This window comes from Heterocephalus glaber, unplaced genomic scaffold (genome assembly GCF_053883595.1).
Source record: "Heterocephalus glaber isolate CG9 unplaced genomic scaffold, H.glaber_assembly_v1.0 deba00000122, whole genome shotgun sequence".
NCBI classification, from domain to species: Eukaryota; Metazoa; Chordata; class Mammalia; order Rodentia; family Bathyergidae; genus Heterocephalus; species Heterocephalus glaber.
Genome location: NW_028258138.1, coordinates 78,491,106 through 78,511,229, shown reverse-complemented (window position 1 = coordinate 78,511,229; position 20,124 = coordinate 78,491,106). Strand labels below are relative to the sequence as shown.

Below are 20,124 nucleotides of genomic sequence, written 5' to 3'. Positions count from 1 at the left end.
TTTATTATTATAAAAGATTTATAAATGTATTCTAATTTAGAAATTTAATGTAAGCCTTTATAATAAAAAGGCATAGATGGCCAAGGATAAAATGCAAATGTTTTGAAAAAAGAACATCAATTTTAATAGTTACTTGGTTAAGTTCTAGGGAATTTTGAAAAATAACTAAAGAATGTAACTGTATAACTTGACAGAACTGAAAATAAATTATCTGTAATTTATATCAATTAGTACAGAGACACACAGATTAGAAACTCCAAAGACTAGTATAACTCAAATTTAGAGATCAGTGGGCTTTTCAAAGAGAATCCAATAATGCATACTGTTTGCTCAAAATAACAGACATTTTTCCTGCTCCAAGAAACCCAGACTTTCAGCAGGAAAAAAGTATACAATTCAATGTGGCGCATCAGTTGAGAAGTGAGGGATAAAAGAATATTCTAAGATATATATCCAACTCACCCAGTTTTATGTTCCAAAACTGTGAGAAAGGATCTTATTAATAGCAGCAAAGGTAATTTCTGGGTGAAGAACTTCAGACATAAGAGAGTATTCTGTTAGTGATGTGCATGCACTGTCTGCAAGATGGGAACTGGGAGGGGGTTACATCAAGAATGCAGGTCAGTATTCTTGAGAAAAAGATGATTCGAACATGGCACACTGGGAGGCAATCAGCTTTGAATATTAGGAAACGGGTGGGGTTTCCTAAATGAAATCAAAGGCAGACAAGGATTAATAAAATGAAGATAGAGTTTAGTTTCTATGATGGGCAGTTAAAAGAAAGTAATGAATTTATAGTTAATCTACTAGGTACACTACTAGATAAACAAATATTCCAAAGAGCTGTACTTATTTTATATAGGAGATCTTGTGCCTTTAAACATATGGAGTGAAACACGATGGCTGTTTATTAGAAATGGATTTTTTTGGAGGGGCGGCAAAAAGGAAAGTTGGATGAAATAAGTGGCCATGGAGATGGAGTTATGTTGGTTATATCTTACCCATCTCCAAACTGGGTAAATATGAACATATGCACTTCATGTGCAAGTCTGGGGAATAAAAATAAAATGTATATTGTGGAGGTTAACAGGCCATGCTACTGCACAACACTTTCTAGTCAAGCACAGCATTTTAAATAAACTGCTATGCAACTTATTTATTTATTTATTCATTCATTCTTTTGATGAGGAAATTGCAATTTTCATAATTGGTTACTGCTTAAATATATAGTTAGGTATTGATGGGTAACTACAGGATTTCCTAGACTGTTCCTTGACATACGTTTCAGTTTTTAGGTATATTTTGAAATATGGATTAAAATTTTGGAGTATTAGGATTGCATCTCTTTATTAGCCAATTTAAACAACATAATTATAGCTTTTCTTCTATGATCAAATTTCTATGACAGCTGGGCATATACACGGAAAACAGGCTCATAACAGATATACTTTATCAATTATGTTCAAAGTATCACAACTGCTACTATACTGTTAAACTGTTGGAACGTGACTGGAATAACGGGAAGCAATGGAAATTCATAAAAATTTCCATTTCTTTTGTTATATTTATGTTTTCCTATAAGTACAGAAAAAAATGCATATTGCAGTCATCAGATTTCAATTTCCTGAGGTGAGGTCTAGGTCTTTTATTTGGTTGAGTATGGTGCTCTTAATACCTAGTTTAATCTTAGAGTAGCTGTAATAGTGGGATAGGCATGATGAAACATAGACAAATACTGTTAATAATTTAAGAGAACAGTACATGAGTTCGTTATTGATATTCTCTACCTTTGTAGAACTATTAAATGAGTAACGGTGAAATTAGTTGTGACCATGGTATCAGAAATCTGTGTAGAGGTTATGAATGAAAATGTTCAGGAAATCCCAGAATATGACACCATGCTCAAATTTGTAGACCAGCATACTTTAATTTCTGAAATCACTTCTGAACTCCCCAGCAACATTTATGGGCAGTTATTGCTCTACTATGAGGAAAATATCGGCTACAGTAAAAACTGTTTTGGGTCTTTTTTGTATCTACTAACTCTAAACTTACCAGTTTAAATTCTTTGCTCAGATTTTTCTTAAATGCTATCCAACTACACAAACCGTTACTATATCGTAGCACCTTAATAGCTGACTTTTATAAAAATCTATAAATATTATACAACTTTCTACTAGTACAGGAAGTATTTTAAGTATTACTTTGGGGAAACAGATTAAAACTGGAAGTCTTAATGGCATAACTAAATCGCTTTCGCATGCAAAAAAAAAATAAAAGAAACAGAATAAAAAACCCTAAAAGAAACACAAACCACCCTGCCCCCACCCCCCTTCCTTTTTATATAGGGATAAGCTTGAAAACTGCTTTCAATTCCAGATTACCTCAGATTATATACTAAATCTTAGGGTAGCTTTATTTTAAGTCTTCTTTCTTACTTAAGAAATTCAGTAAGCAGACAAGTTAGCAATAGGTGGATTTATGAAGAAATATACATGCTCTTTAATAATATCCTAAGTTTTAAGGAAGAAAACCACTATTAATGAGGGATACCGTCCAACACAGAATTCTAGTACAGTTGCTTTGCTTAGCTGAAGGGGAAAGAATTCCGAGGGACTGTGAAAATGGCAAGAGAAACGGGGGAATTAGAGCAACACCCACCTCACTCAAGAAGTGGCTGTGGGATCAAGAGTCTGAACTGGACCTGAACATATTCAAAACACCAGGATTTCTCCAGCCCAGACCCTAATCCCTGGTACTGCCTGGAATAGACTTGGCTTCTGGGGGTGTGCTGCCCCCTAGGCCCCTTGGGTCTCTTTCGCTGGACTTTCACATCCTGGTGTAGTGCCACTTCGTCTTGAAAGGTAGGGGGCTTCCACTTCCTTTCTGTAAGCAAGGAAGATTGGGTACAAGGGAGGTAAAGGACAAGAGGGGGAATCTGTGAGCAGGGGAATCTTGGACAACTTAAAAGAGAAGGGATACAAAAGGCTAAAAATTTTAAAACTGTGAATAATATATAAAGTTGTATAATGAAGGCCTACCTTCATTGTCATTTGGCATTTAAATTCTTCAAGAATTGAGAGTCTATTTTAGGGATTAGGCTTTTCGACAAACTCTGAATTCCTAAAGCTGCTCTTAGCTGAAAAAAAAGTTTGGTACCACTGATTCTGAAGGTCCTCTTTCTAGGCAATAAATATATAAAGAAACAGGTGATTCTGCTTTCCATTTTTCTATCTCAAATGTGAGAAGGTCTAAGCAACCATATAAAGCCCATATAAAGTTTGAGCCCCTTTACTCTTGAACAGTGGGAAGTACATAGGAAGAGGCCTTCAAGGAAAATCAGTTGGAAGGAACACTCCTTATCTCCCACCATTAATCATTACTTCTGTAGAAGCAGGCAGTGACACCCACTTTATTTCAGTCTTCCCCACCCAACAAAGCAAAGGAAAATGTAATTACTACTTTGAAACTGATTGTATTATTTACCCAAAATCCCTCCTTAAAAGCTCCTTTCCTCCCCCCTTGTAATTCCCCCCCCCAAGCTTCTATGGGAGAAAAGGGCAAGGTCTAAGGTCATTTATAGTGGGACAGGTTTGGGTAAGAAAATACTACAGTATCTACTTAGCTACCCATAAGAAAACTGTCTCCATACAAACTGATAATGTGCCTCCTCCCATCTAGGAAGTAGCACTTACTCTGATCCAGCAGCCATATCTGAGTAAGATGTATCTGGTGTGGTGACTTCCAGAGGGACTGCAATGCTCATGACGTCCAACACAGCAGAGTGGAAATCACGGGGTCCAACTAATGGAGACTGACCACTCTGAGAGTGGGGGTGAGCTGCAGAGCCTCAGCCAACATGTTATGGACATGAGGAATCCTGCTGCAGAAAAGGAAAAGATCTACTAACCAAATAATTCTCTAAATGTATTCTAAATGCTGCTAAAGTATTTTTCCACTGCTTTCCAATGTTTACTGTATTCATTAGTGTTTCATAAAGTGGCTATAAGTTATGCTTACTTTAAAATTTTTTTCAACCAAATGGAAATACCCTATTTCACTAAGCATATGACACCTTCTCTACAACTGCCCATTAGACAAAATGCTCTGGCAGCCCAGGTCCTTACAAACACGTATGAAGGTACCGCACGGCTATTAGTTACTTCCTAGTTTAAATAAATTATTTAACAATTTCAGGTCTTCATTTAAAACTTTCTAGGCTTTAAATAAATGCAGTTTGTATTGGACTGGACACTGCAGTTTTTATTGCTTTTTTGTCACAGAGCCTTTTCTTCCTTTCTAAATATCATTTTATTCTAACTGTAATTTTGGGGAAATGCACTTCACTGTACTTCTAAAGTAAATATACACTGCTAGATATGAACAGAAACATAAATCGTGGAAGAGGCTATGCAAGTGTGGGTGCAAAAGGCATTTAGGAAATGTCTGTAACTTCTGTTCAATTTTACCATGAACTTAAAATTGCTCTAAAAATGTATGTGTATCTCTCTGTATATAAGGTAACAAAAAATAAACTACAAAGAGTGAGGTTTCAAGATAAAGACTGGAGAGTTTTGTATAAAAAGCAGTGATAACTTGGTAACCATGAGTGCGGTTTGGGAAGGCAAAAGACTCATATGAATTACTGAAGAGTAAAGAAGTAAAAGTAGATTAAGAGGTTTGGAGGTATGGTACAAAGGAGAAAAAGTTGTTGTTTATATGATTTTGCATTAGTGATTTTATATTCATGTAAAAAACAAAAGGATGAAACAAGAAGCATTTTATGTAGGGAAGTCAATGCTAATAAGTCAATGCTAAAAAGACCCACGTTAATACAGATCTTTGCAAAAAACACTACAAAGAGTCATGACACACATTCATGATAAAATAAATATGACAATAGAAAAGTCAAATAATACCAAAAAACCCCTAAATGTAATGAGAAGTACAGGATATTGAGTCAACCTAGTGATTTATTCTGATTTAAATAGTAACTGATTTGAGATAAGTCTGAATCCTATTTTGGAATAGGAAACAGATTCATGTGGATATTAAGATGAATTGTGAATCAGGCTAACTGTGAAGAAACTAATGGTATATTAGGCAAAGATTTTTAAGATCATATAAAGGTAATACTACTTTTGAGTTAACTAATTTAGAAGGCTACAATAGTTATAAACTAAGCAGCTCTTGCTGGAGCCTCAGATTTTGAAAGAAATGGATTTCAACAAATGGATTTAGGACTCTCTAAATACAGGGATGGCAATATACTTAGTCCTACCTAACTGGAGGTAACATTGCTAGACTGGAAACTGAAATATAAACAAAGTCATTTACTATCTACTACTGCCTTCTAGTTCATAGGAGAAAGGTGATTGATTTACTTTCTACTTTTGGGCCAATCTTAAAATAAATGTTTCCAGGGGCTGGGGATTTAGTGCAGAGGTTCTGCCGCCTGCCTTGCAAGCGCAAGGTCCCAAGTTCGATCCCTGGTACCAAAAAAAAAAAAAAGTTTCCTTTATCTAGTGGTATACCCAAACAAATTTTGGGAGTACATCCTCCAAGTCTTTGGTAAATTAAAATCTGCAAGTGATGAAACAGACCACTCATCAAACAAGTATAGTTAAATATTAAGAGCTGTTGGTTATAACTTTGTTTAGTACCACTAGGCAATTCAAATTAAAAAAAAAAAAAGCTGTAAGCTGCCCTACCAGTAAAGGGAATCTGAATGTATTATATTTTCAGGGGGAAAAGAAGTCATTCAACAACATTAAAGCTCTATGTTATACCATTACTATTATTTTCCCCTTAAAAAAAATTTATAAATCAAAGCTAAGTTTTGACATTTTTTTTCCTGACAGTAATTTTTAAGATATACTAAAAGAAAATGTTACTTCAGCTAGTTTCCTGTAATAATCAGTAAATGATTTTTATATTCATTAACAAAATCCCAACTCACTGTACTGTGGACAGCTGATATAACTTATGTTAATGGAATAACTTTTAACAGATCATCTATATGCAGTATTTTCTTGTAATATTTTAGTTTTATAAACCAAGACAACAGACTCCTGTAAGCTCTGCAGTTACAGCTGTCATTAATTTCACCACATAGTTTGGAGATGTTTCTGAGAGTGGCAAGAATTAACTCTGTTTCTAGGTGAAACAATTTCAAAAAAGTTTACTTGTGACTTTTCCTGTGTATCACTACCAGAATATAAACTCTAGGGGCAGCGATTATTGTATATATTACCAACTGCTGTATTTCCAATGCCTGAAACTTTGTCCGACATATATGAAGAATTCAAGAAATATTTGCTGAGGGAATTGTGATCACCACTACAGCAACATGATTTCAGAATTCATTAAAATGCAACTAATTTAAAAAACAAATTAAAACAATGAGTCAGTTACCTTTATAAAGACCACTCAATATGAAGCCCCCCAAATTATCTGCCAGTAGCTCTGAAGACCTAGAAAAAGTTGAAGAATCAGTATTAGAAGAAATGACATTGATGAATGTACAGAATAGACTTCTATATATTAATGGTAATTTTGTTTCACTTTTATATACTGTACTCTCCTTTACCATCCTATGATGCATCCAATTCTAAATTTTTGTCATCTAATCTGCATACCCTGTTTTCTTGTTTGACCAGAAGCTAAATAAAGGTGGGGAAGGAAATTTATTTAAGAAGTGGTAAACATTTATTATGTCATTGACAAATCCTCTTTCCTTTCAATTAGAATACCCTTCCATTTACCAAGCCCCACTCTTCTTCCCTTCTCCACTAAACTATTCCCAAATCAGAAGTTTATCTTTAATCAAATATCAAATTTACCCTTCAGCTAGATAAGGAGTTACACAAGACATTTTCTTTTCTTTTTTGGTTTTTTGAGACAAGGTTTCACTGTTTAGTTCAGGCTGGCCTTGGACTCACTATGTCTTCCAAGCTGGCCTCGAACTCATGAGGATCCTCCTGCCTCAGCCTCCCAAGTGCTGGGATTTCAGGCGTGTGCCACCACACCCGGGCCAACACATTTTCAATTAGAAGGTTATACTACTTTCTTCCCCCTCATTCCATCTGATCTACCCTATAGAAAAGAACAAACAAGTCATTTCTTATTTGTGGTCAACTCCATAATGGAAATGTGCTGAAAAATGAAGCTTTAATTAATTTTGTACATTCCAGAAAGGAAATTAGTTTCTTGAAGATGATCAGTACTCCTTAAATTTTCAGTGTTTCCTCCTGAAAGTTAAATTTAACATTAGCCAGAATGAATTAACAATGGAAATGTCAGTAATAAATCATAAACATGAAAAGAGCAGTTCAAGAGACTCCAGTTACCATGTATTAGACAGCTTTATGAATTTGTAATTTTTAAAAAACTGGAAAATAAACTATTATTTGCAGAAAAATTTAAAAGAGCACACCCAGAATTATAAAAATAAAAGGTATGAAGGTAAGAGTGTAAGAAAACAATAAATAAAACGAAGGAAGAAGACTATTATAAGCAACAGTGAGAAAATAAAAAGGACAGGAAAAAAAAAAGTACTGAAGGGGGGAAAAGAATACTCCAGAACCTCAATTTCTTTCAGTTAATAACCCCTCAGAAGCCACAGGAACACTAGTAAGTTCTTGGATTCAAGCATCTTGTCCTCCAGTACTAAGTAGTCACCACTGATACTGTTTCTAGAAAAAAGAATGTTAAATAGAACATGCCTGCAATGGTTTATAATTACTCTGTCTTTTTAACTGGGTTCAGAAATAGCCAGTAATCTCTATATCATCATTCTGACAATGTCTTGTTTATATGACTTGCTGACAGCCCAAGACTCATACTTTCTGTTGGATCACTCTCAGAGAAGACAAACAAAAGTGTAAGACCAATTCAAATAGAGATCTTGGAAGAAGAAATTGCATCAGACAGGTGAGCCGGAAGCAGCTGGGAGACAAGAATCCAATAAACAGCCAATCCAATGAAAGGAATTCAGAACAAGTCTGCCTCAGTAATCCTGTGAAGAGGACTGGCAGGAAGAGGAGTGCTGCTTCAGGAAGAGAACAGGCCTCATATGCTTCAGATAGTCTTTGTGCTGAGGCTGTGGACCTTGGCCATTCTCCCAGAAATGATGCAATCTTGATGCACAAGGATCTGCTGCCAGAGAAACAACTGTTGCTTGCTGCCTATGAAGACAGCAGGCAGCTCAGCCAAGGAGCTATCTCTGATCAACTCTCCCCCATAAACCACCAGAGTGCCAAATCTCTTCCTCAATTTCAGTCTATGACAAAATGTAAGTAGGAAAAAAAAAATATATGGCACCATTTTCTCAAAATGTCCTTTTCTTTTTAATTCCTTTGGGTCCACAGTATCTTTATCTTTTTTAAGGGGAGAGTTGGGACTAGGTTTCACTGTGTAGTCCATGCTTGCCTTGATCCCCCTTGCCTCAGCCTCCTGAGTGGGGTGTGCACAACACCCAGCTTTATCACTAGACTTTAAACACTGAGAACATTTTTACTTTTATAAATAGAACTCTAACCATTTAACAGTAAGATCTTAACACTGCAACAAAACGTTTGGGAGGTGGTGGCTTTTCTAAAGTATGAAAATCATCCTTAAATCTAGTACCCAATTATGAGATTTCACAGTAAAGACAAATATGCACAAATATTCAGAACTGGAGAGGTATATATTTTTGAAATTATAGGGAACTGAGTATGATAAATACTGGCATATATTAGAGAAAAAGGAAATCCTATTTCTCCTAAGGCTGGACTAAAAAGATTGAGCAACATGATTTCATGATGTTATTTACAATGCCCACTTTTCTGAGGGGCAATAATATTACAATACTTCAGGTTTTAGAGTCAATGATTTTTTATCTTGTTAACCACAACTTACTCAGACTCCAACTCAAAACCCTCAATTAAAAATCCTCCCGACAGGGCCTGGGATGTAGCTCAGTGGCACTGCACCTGCCTCGCAAGCACAAGGTCATGAGTTTGATCTCCAGTACCAAAAGAAAAAAAAAAATCCTCCCTAGAACTCCCAATTTCTAGGCTGTTTTCCAGTGTTTTCAGTGTTGTTATAAAATCATCGGGAATTTCTTCTCTTTTTAAAAGACCCAGTACAAAGCAAATCCAACAGCCTTTAAACACAATCATCTAAGATACACCCTGAAATCAATAAATTCAGCCCAATGTACTATCCCTATATTTATACAACTAAATAATGAAAATTAACAGATATAAAATAGATCTGAAGCACTAAAAGACCAATAATTTTATCTATTAATTGACCAATAAAGGGCCAGGGATTTAGCTCAGTGGTTTCACCACCTGCTGCGCAAGCGCAAGGATCCGAGTTCGATCACCGGTACAAAAAACAAAAACAAAAAACAACAACAAAAAAAACAAATATGGCAGGAGCCAGGGATTTAGCTCAGTGGTTTTGCCACCTGCTGCGCAAGCACAAGGACCCGAGTTCAATCCCCAGTACCACAAAAAAACCCAAAACAAAACAACAAAGCCATGGTTAATTGACCAATAAATAATAATTTAACTCAGTTAAGACAAAAAGCATTTCATAAAAAATTTCAGTAAGGGTTAAAAATAAAGTAGCCATATATATGGGGATTATACACAGGGCCTTCACACTGAGCTACATCTGTAGCACTTTTTTGTTTTGAGACAGTGTCTCCATCTCCCTAAGTCTCTAGGCCAAACTTCAGATCCTCCTGCCTCAGCCTGCCTGAGTGATGGGATGACAGGGGTGTGCCACCAGGATCAGCTTTCAAGATTCAATTTCTGAACTTGATTATTCAAAAATTTGTTGTACATGTAAGTTGAAATTAAAAAAAAAAAAACCTTCTACACCTCAATTTCTCCTTTGAATGACTTTACAAAATAATAAAAAGGGAGAATGGGGAAGGAATATTAGAACTGTTTTCCTTTGGGGGGGGGTGTACCAGGAATTGAACTCAGGGCCTTGCACTTGCCAGGCAGGTGCTGTACAGCTGAGCTACATTCCCAGCCCAGAACCGTGTTTTCTTAAATTACTTTTTACTCTCAACTTAATTTTTAAATCACATTTCAAAATGCAAGAAACATATGATTGCACTTTACCAACATGACCAACTTTTTGAGAACTATTGTGGCAGGTCTATTATATGCTTATCTTCTATCTCCAAACACTATAGTTGTACCAAAACATATAGCTTTTTGCCTTGGGAGAGGTACATTATGAAAATGGTGTATACCAGGAATGCAAAAACTTGAACAGTAGCCTACAAGGTAATTAGTTTGGTGACCTCTGAAAAATCTCTTTACAAAGATGATACGTAATTTCCTCAAAGTAAAATTTTCCACGTACTTTTTTCCTGCTTCAAATTTCTATGAATCCTGGGCACTGGTGTCAACTGGCCTAGCAAATTTATATGATATCTCAAGTCTCAATTTTCTCATCTGTATGATAGAAAGAGTAACTGCCCTGCTGACTCTTAAGGACAAGCTTTTGTAGCAAGTAAGAGTTGAAGTATATGTGAAGAAAGAGAACTTCTAATAACCCGAATACAGTAAGAATTATTTCTGCGCGTCTCCAACAGTTCATATCCCAATTTTGATAAAGCAGATAATGAGGGAAACATGAAAAAGTGATAAATATTAGAAGAAAAAAATAGGAATTATTGGAAAATAAGATGAACTCTAAAAAAAAAAAAGTGTGTGCAGAGAGCCAGTGAAAAGTTCTTGTTGCTGGGGATTGTGGAAATTAGGATTACAATCTGAAGTGAACGCAGGTAAAAGAGCTAAAAGTTTAAGGCTGAAGAAAGAAAAGAGACCCTGATTAGGGTAAACATTAAGGGACTGAAGAAACATCATGATTTAGTAATTTCTGGCCAAGATAAACTTATCCTTGCTCCCACCTCTGCAACAACATTTTATCCTTTAGATCTTTTGCCTAAATTTGTATCTGCTATAGGGGCTATTAGGCTTGGCAAAAAAACCAAGAAAGAGCTCAATTTACTAAGAGAGAATTAAAAGTCCAGTTTTAAAAAATTCTAGTCTCTAGTAAGAATTTCTTTCCCCATGAAAAATTTCATTTATATTGAATATTAGAGGCAAGTCATAATGGGTACATGGAGCGGCACAAGGGGTGGGAAGTGGTAAAACTATGTACTCTAAGTAGGTTAAAACTACATACTATAAGTAACAGAACTAAACACTATGATCTTAATTGTTTTGACAACGAAGAAAAACAAATAATGTATTTACAACCCCGGCCCCAAGAGTAATAAACAGAGAGCAAGAGGGGACTGCAAGGCAGCCCAGACTACATAGCAAGACCATGTCTCAAAACACCAACAAACCAAACAACCAATCAAAAACACCCCAAACCAAAGCCTGCTAAACTAAGCAAAAATGTTCAGATTCTTTGTATTGTAGGCTTCATAAAAACCAGGAAAATGTTTAGGATCTAATTATCAAATTCAGATTAAGCCCTTAAAGAGCAATCCTCTGAAGACAGGTTTTATCCTACTGTGTTCCGAGGCTGTCTTGCAGTATGCTGTAGACCTTCCACTGGAGATGTACCCCAGGAGGTTGGCAGAGAAGCCTCATGCTTCTGCACTGCCTCCTCTTTGTGAATTCGGATCCTTTCATTTTCAAAGCCTGAAATAGAGATCACTTTCACTTTAAACGAAGGGGGTAATGCACATTTATAAAGCTTAGTTATCTGCTATGCTTTCATTAATTTAGACAAGTTCTTCTTGATTAAAAATGTAAGTTTTAGGATTTAGAGTGTAATTCACTACTTTACAGATGAAAAAAGTTACTAAAAGATGAACTTATGGGGTCTATTGTGCAGGTTGGTCAGTGGCGTGGTACTTGGTTAGCATTCAAGGTACTAGGTTGCATCCCTAGCACCACAGAGAAAAAAATTTAGTAAAAAATATTCTACATGGTACAGAAGAAAAAAATCAAGATTTTAATGTATGGACTTTATTAAAGCTATTACTACTTACCTTAGGCAACAACATCTGAATCAAATCTAATTTTTAAAAATTCATTGATGCTATTATCAGACAAACAAGCATGGTTTAAAATTCCTGGCTCTTCTGATATTTGTATTATGCAGATATGCTTTGAGTTTTATATTATGTAGATTTGCCACTTTTTTCTTCATTATTCATTCAACAAACATGAAGCAACTACTATGTATAAAAACACTATTTTAAGTGTTAGTTTAGGATGTTTCTTTTACTCCAAGTAGGAAAGGTAGGCAATATGAAAACTCAGGTTTGTTTATGTGCCTACACCTGCACTTTTGCAACTATGGAGGGAGAACAAATAAAATCCCAAAATGTGCCCCTAAAACTGAGTTAACTCCTCCCCTCAAAAAACCATGAGCAAGTCCACAGTTCACCAGTAAAGTCTTTTACACTTTTTTTTTTTTTTTGGTACCGGGGATCAAACTTGGGACCTTGTGCTTCTGAGGCAGGTGGTGGAACCACTGAGCTAAATCCCGGCCCCCAAAGTCTTTCATAGAAATAAATTCTCTAATAAATCTCTTATCCTGTTTAGATAAAGCTTATCAATGGTCTCATGGTAAATTCTATAATGAATGAAGGTAAATGGGGATGAAAATTCCTCAAAATACAGATTTTAGGCAGATTAAGTGGCTAAAAATACAGTGGTAGAGAAATTTAAGGCTTAATTCTGAAATGTAGAACAGATCCCCCACCGATCACTGTATCAGTAAAGATACTTATAATTACCTTTTAATAAAAAATGCAAACATCACAGGAACATAAAAAGAAGTAAAATTTGTGTATTACTGCCTCTGTAACCTGTTTTATTTAGCAATAAGTTTTGGACATCTTTGTGTGAATATGTACAACTCTACCTCTCCCTCTTCAATGATGCCATTTTGCTAATTTTCCATGATACATGTTGTGCTGCACTGAACACTCAGTAACTTATACCTTTCTTTATACATGCATACAAACATTTCCTTAGAGTAAATGGAGCTGAGAGGATGGCATGTTTCGCAATGTCTATGAAGCCACCTTCCAGACAGTTAAAACCATTTAACATTTCTATGAACACCTGAGTCCTTTTTTTTGAGATAAAGTCTTCCCCTGGCTGGGTTTGAACTCTCAATCTTTCTGCCTCAGCTTCCACTTAGCTGGGGTTATGGGTGTGTGTCATCACAACCATTTTAAGTTCTGACACAGTGGGAAGGCTAAATTCTCCTAAGGCTTAAAATAATCTCAATTCTAACTTTCCCCTAGAAGATTCTCTGTATTCTAAAGAAAATCCCAAAATGAAAATCAACTGCAAATTTGCAACAATTATATGATTCATTTCTAAGACTACTGCTGCTGGGCATGGTGGTGCACACCTATAATTCCAGCCCTCGGGAGGCTGAGGCAGAAGGATCACCATGAGTTCAAGGCCAGCCTTGGCTACATAATGGGCTCAACACCAGCCTGAACTACATAGAGAGACCCCCAAAACAGACAACTACTGAATGGATGTACTACCGTCATCTAAAGCTCTTTTTCTTTTTTTAGTGCTGGGGATTGAACCCAGGGGATTCTCACTAAGTTAAGCTACATTCCCCATCCCTTTTTACTTTTGAGACAGGGTCTCACTAAGTTGCTGAGTTGCCCCAGTAAAGTTCTTACATAACAAATAGTAGACTTCAGTAGGCTTTTCACTGTTTGCACTGAGATCTTCAAAATTAAGCCTATGTAAAGCAGTATTTCAAAACCAAAGTACTTTCTTACAGTTGTCCCCTGAGATAAATTTTAATTCTTCTAATACAATGCACCAAGCTCTAAATTTCTTCTTCCAGCAATGAAAAAACCAAAAAACTCCACAAATTATGCTTAGCCATCTGTAATCTAGCTGGCAGCTGCAGAATTCTGACTGTAAATGCAAGTAAACTAGAAGATTAAGCTCTTCATTTTCAAAGATTACCCAAACTCTGCTCTAGCAGTTGTTTCTGGAGTATAAAATATAATGTTTTATTTTTAATCATCTTTGGAAAGAGAAGAAATCTAGAAACTATAAGAGGGTTATCCATACTGACCAACTAAAAAAAAATGTAGCCAAAATATCAATCTAATTTGTACCTAGCTACATATTCATTTGCTACACTGTTATGACACCTGACACCCTTAAGGTCCAAAGGGCCCCAGCCAGGTGGGTGGGAACTTTACTTTCTGTTGTGCTGGCATTAGCATCTCACTGGAAGCCTGGATTCCTTTCCTTTGAAATGTTTCTCAGACTGTCTTTTTACCAAACTATTCACTAACACCACTCCTTCTGAGTTCAAGATTGCACAATATATCAATGAATTGGTATCACTTCCTCTAGGTTCTCAACCCTTTTTTCATTTCTGATGTTAATCCTTCTAGAACATAATGTTTATCATTATCATTCTACTATTAGAAAACTAGTACTGGGGCCAGGGATTTAGCTCAGTGGTTTCGATGCCTCGTGCGCAAGCGCAAGGACCCAAGTTCAATCCCCGGTACCAAAAAAAAAGAAAAAAAAGAAAACTAGTGCTGGGCTGGGGATGTAGCTCAGTGGGCACAGTGCCTGCCTGGCAAGTGCAAATTTGGTACTGAGTTCAATCCTTGGTACCAAAAGAAAAAAAGGAAAATGAATGCTTACTGGAGTTAATGCTTACTGGGTTAGTTCAAACTCCTCTGCCTAAATAGAGTATGACCTTGTTAACTAGTTAAATTTTGGGGGCCGTGCACATTAGTAATACAGAATGAGATTCATTTTGGTATGCTAATAGCTATTAACCAACCTCTTTCCTCGCTTTCAAAATGTTGTTTACAATGTTTATCCTATCTGATTTTTTTTACAACTGTAAAGAGTTTATCATGAAAAATTTCAAATATGTAAAACTAGTGAAAACTCTATAATGAAATCCATGTTCCCTATCTAGCTTTAGCCAACAATCAACTCAGCCAATTCCTTTCCATGATTATTTTATAATTTTATAGCAAATTCCCAACTATCAGTTGTGCACATCACATCTGAACAGTTAAACCTTCTTTAGCATAATATGTTAAAGGGTTATATAAGAGAGGCCTGTTTATTTATAAAGATAGGTGGTTGGGGGTAGGGAAAGTTTAGATGGATAAAGCTTATTCAATTCATCATTTGCTAGGTTTGCAGAGTAATGTTTAGGTTGACAATTACATACGTATAGTTATTAAAAGTGTTTCAATCATTTAAATGTCTTAAAAACAATTGTTTATGACTAGTTTGTTGACAAAATTTCTTGAGTTCTGTATATTCATGACACAGCTATGACACAGCATTCCTATATGTGTTATATAACATATAAAAATCAGTGAAACATAGACGCACCTCAAAATCAGGCAAATAAAGTTGAGTGTAATATTGCATAATCCTTCATCTGAAAGTAAAGATTAATTACATCATAAAAGTGATGGCTTGGGCCGGGGATTTAGCTCAGTGGTTCTGCCACCTGCCTCACAAGGGTAAGGTCCCCAGTTCAATTCCCGAAACCAAAAAAAAAAAAAAAAAGAGTGATGGCTCACATTTTAGGCCAGTGGTCAGCTGCTATTATTAGTGAGTGGTCTCTTACATAACTAGGAGTCTTAACAGCAGTAACAAAGGCCAAAAGGGCTCGTCTACTCCAGGGGGCTACTTTCCAAGGGAATAATGCTGTATGTTACAGACTAAAAGCATTTTGGATGTTCAGATGATTCCTATTAGAACTACAAAGCATACATATCTTAAAGTAATTGGGAAGTAAGCACAAATCATTGTCAATGCAATCAATATACACTACTATACAACCAATCACCCACGTAAATCACCGTAAATTATACTGCTAAGGAAACTGAATTTTTTTTTTGGTACTAGGATGGAACACTGAGCTACACCCCCAGGCCAGGAAACTGAACTTTTAGAGTAAATTGTAACTTAAAAGGTAACAGCAATGAAAGTCAATGACCAACTTAAAGGACAACGATATACATCTGTAAGTTCTATCTAAGCGAAAAACTAGCCTGTATTTACTAATACAGTAAGTTACTGAGTAAAATGCATTCTTTAGCATGGAAAGCTCATTAATTTCCCCACATGCCTACTGGAATGAATTTCTTTGGACCTAGTGGCTTGGTAAAAGATCCAAGACCTTCAACAATTCCTATCATCCAAAGCACCAAAAATTTTAACCTTATGATTACATTTTCTCAGATTTTAATATAAACAATGATTTCAAAGCCTCAACACACATGCTTATTTTTGATAGTTTGAGTAGACATTTTATCTGTATTTGGGACAAAATGTTCATGCCATTAATTAACGCTTAAATTAGCTGGAGGACTAAGTCAATGAATACAACTGGCATATTAAGCTGTTCACAATTCTTATACAACCACATACCATGTTAAATTTTCCCAGTTATTTACTCTTTCCTTGAATCATCTCTATTGGTTTTCTGGACACATTACAGTTTTAATTAACCTTGAGCAATGCCCAGACCTCCAGCAGCGAACAGGGTGGAACAAACATAAAGTATCATCAGCTATTTTCCTTTTCATTAAAATACTCTGTATATCAATTTATTTTTTTCCTAAGCAAGTATTTCATATGCTGAACATTATTGTTTAGGACACTGTATTTCCTCTTCTAATACTTGGTAACCAGCATTAAAACAGCCTTTTAAAAATATTCTGTCCTGGGGCTGGGGATTTAGCTCTGGTTCCTCCACCTGGCTTGCAAACACAAGGAAGGTCTTGAGTTCGATCCCGGTATCAAAAAAAAAAAAAAAAATTCTGTCCTCTAGATTTTAACAAACATCTCTTGTAGACCACCATTTATAACTAAAAACTAGTGGATTCCAATCTTCTGGGGGAAAATACTTTTTTTTGAAGTACAAAAAATGTTTACCTATTGCTTAGGAAAACACTAAAAAGCATTCTACAGGAAACCAATAATACTTCTGCACAGGATCCTTTCATTTTGTGTCTTTAAGGACCATTTAAAAAACTAACACTGGGATAGTACATGAAATGATACTAGGAGTGACTAAAAAGGGGAAAAAAGATCCCTGCCTTAGAAAGTGCCCAACATTTTTGGAGGGGGTGGTAATGGGTAATGAACCCAGGGCCTTCACACTGAGCTACATTCCCAGCCTTTTTTGGGGGGACAGACTCTCACTAAATCACCCAGCCTGGGCTTGAACTCATGATCCTCCTGCCTCAGCCTCTTAAAGAGTGCTGGGATTGCAGGCCTGCACCATGTCCTGGCTTAAGGTGCCTCATTTTTAACATACTGGATCAACCAGAAAACTATCGTAAAGCTCTCCTGTAAAAGCAACGATGTCCTCATACCTATCCCTGAATTCTAAAATAAAAACAAGAAAATACATATAAAAAAGCCAGGGATGGTAGTGCTTGTCTGTAATACCAGCACTTGGTGAGTTCTGAGACAGGAGGATCTCAAGTTGGAACCTATTCTGGGCAATGTAGCAATATCTTGTCCCAAACTAAAAAATGAAAATAAAAGAGGAGGGGGGATATAAATGTAGCTCAGGGGAAAGGCCCTGGGTTCAATCTCCAACAAATAAAAACTTACGTGATTGGGCTGGGGATTTTGCTCAGTGGTTCTGGCACCTGCCTTGTAAGCGCTAGGTCTGGAGTCTGAGCCCCGGTATCAAAACAACAACAACCCCTAAAACTTACATGATTGATGGTTCTTAAAAAAATCTACTCAAACTCCCAATTTTTTAAACATATAAATTCCAACACTTCCTACATCTATCTGTGTATGTAAGCCATAGGAAACCCATTAGTTCTCCATTTGCTCTAGTATCAATATTTAAACATTTTTTTTGAGACAGGGTCTTGTTATGTAGTTCAGACTGGCCTCAAACTCACTATATAGCCCAGAATGGCCTTGAACTCATGGCAATCCTCCTGCCTCAGCCTCCAGACTGCTGGGATTACAGGTGTGTACCACCATAACTGGCCCCAATATTTACGTATTGAGCCAGGGTATAACTAGTTTTGATTTTCTAGCTGATTTCAAACCTAATACTTCTCAGCTACTTCTCGAGCATACATACCCCTACATGAATTCCTACCAATCATGCTCAAAGGAGGCAATAATGGCCTTATTTTGGCCACCAGCTATTATATTACAAAACACTAACTTGCAAACTAAAAGGGTTTAAAGACAAGTGTTTGGGAGTTAGAGGCTGAGATGTGTATCTTTATGAAGATCCTCAGGGGCAAACAACACCCTTGAGATCCAGACCAGTGACACTGAGGAAAATATCAAAGCCAAACTCCAAGTCAAGGAGGGCATCCCATCCGCTAGCAGCATCTGATATTGTATGTGCCCGCAAACAGCTAAATGATGGCTGTACTCAATCTGATTCCAACATCCAGCACTCTGCACTTAGTGCTTTGCCTGTGAGGCAGCATCACTGAGCCTTGCCTGTGCCAGCATGCACCCCAAGAAGCAGGTCAACAAAGCTCTCTATCAGCTCAATTTTCTCTGGAAGGGTACCTCTTGCCCAAGCCCATGATTTTGGGACCATAATAAAATTTTCTTTAGTTGACTGAGTGAAAAAAAAATCTGACAGACTATAAATTCTTTCCTCAAACCCCCCCCCCCAAACCAAAAACCAAAGGCACAAAATTTGATGTAAAACATCTAGGAATTCATAAACTTCTGTTTTTATATCCTTTCCTGAATTGGTGACAATCTGGAATAAAGGAAGACTGGGTGTTTGGGACAGGCCCACTAACTTTAAAAAAAAAAAAAAATCAAGTAAGTTAGAATTTAAATCACATTAGTATGGGATAACACAAAATAACCAGCCATCATTTCTTTTTTCTATCCATATTTCAGGATCCAGACCACCTATGCAATCCTAAAAGAGGGTGGGGGAGAGGTAAACTATAGAAGAGGAGTGATATCCAAAGTCAAAAGCTGAGGGAAAGGCAGATTTTATCAGCTAAGGTAAAAGACTCCCTGAATTACTGTAGGTGATATGGTGGAATGAGAAGATCTTGGGATCAAACCTTGGCTCACCTTATTACTAATGAATCAGTGTGTGGTCAGTGATTCAATCTGTTTACTTATAAACTACCTCAGAGAATCGTTCAGAGAATTAAAGAAGATAATGTTCACAACAGAACTTACCAACCACTCAATTTTGGCATATATGGAGTGTTACAATTTAGGGAGAATAGAATAGAGGCCAAGATGAAGGCAATCAGAAACCTCCCTGATTCTGGATTTAATTATTTTTAGCCCATATTACATATTAGAATGTGACATACTGATGAAATATATTTTAACTTTAAGATGTTACAGTTAGCAAATATAGATAAATTTAACATGTTTAAGATTCTATTTTTTTTTAAATTAGGTAATCTGAATACTAAATGAGTTAAAAACCAGATGACTGGGCTGGGGATGTAACTCAGCAGCCCAGAGCCCGCCTGGCAAGCTCGAGGCCCTGAGTTCAATTCCTGGTACAAAAAAGAAAACAAAACAAAAAACTCAGATGACATCTTTTCTAATAATATCTAAATTTCAGGTCAAATTGTGAAATATTTAAGAAATGTTAATTGTGAAACATTTAAGAAATGTTAATTGTGAGTTCTCTTGACTACCTGTAGTAACAGTGTCCCCAGTTTATCTCAACTGACCAGACACAAATACAACCTAGCGTTGCAAGAACAATAATTATTACTAGCGGAAAAATTTATCAAGTTGATTCAAGAAACCCTGGTTCATGAAAAACAGAAAACTCCACATTCCTCTTCCATGGCATAAAAATATGCATTACTTATTTTTAAAACTCTAGAAGAAGATACAGTAGCTTTAAATAAATTAAAACTAACCTAAGTGCTTCTTGTGTTGTAAGAAGTATGACAAAATACTTTGAATATTCATGTTCAATTATCAAGTCTTAGATATAGGACAGGAGAGAACAGGGTGAAAGAGTAGGACAGAAACTAGATTTTTCTGACTATACCCAGCTTTGTAAACTTCACTTAGTAGTACATAAGCATTTTACATGCTGCACAAAAAGTAATCCTTCAAAAATCTGAAA

The 20,124-nt window shown here is 36.2% G+C and overlaps 1 protein-coding gene across 24 annotated transcripts in view; it reads right to left on the bottom strand.

Moving 5' to 3' along the window:
* The window catches only part of Setd5 (SET domain containing 5), a 74,393-nt gene that overhangs the window by 41,862 nt on the left and 12,407 nt on the right, over nt 1-20,124 (bottom strand). For 11 of the 24 annotated variants that reach the window (XM_087216785.1, XM_087216830.1, XM_004835270.4 and 8 more), the window contains exons 2-3: nt 6,415-6,473; nt 3,696-3,883 (exon numbers count right to left, since the gene is read on the bottom strand). Coding sequence is in view for 10 of the 24 variants with exons in the window: in XM_004835270.4 (XP_004835327.2) it covers nt 3,696-3,766 (71 nt within the window). In the remaining 14 variants the exon portion in view is untranslated. Of the gene's footprint in view, nt 1-462; nt 2,887-3,695; nt 3,884-6,414; nt 6,474-20,124 lie in introns of all 24 variants that reach the window. The other 13 variants (XM_021260093.2, XM_087216771.1, XM_087216767.1 and 10 more) reach the window with 4 other exon arrangements.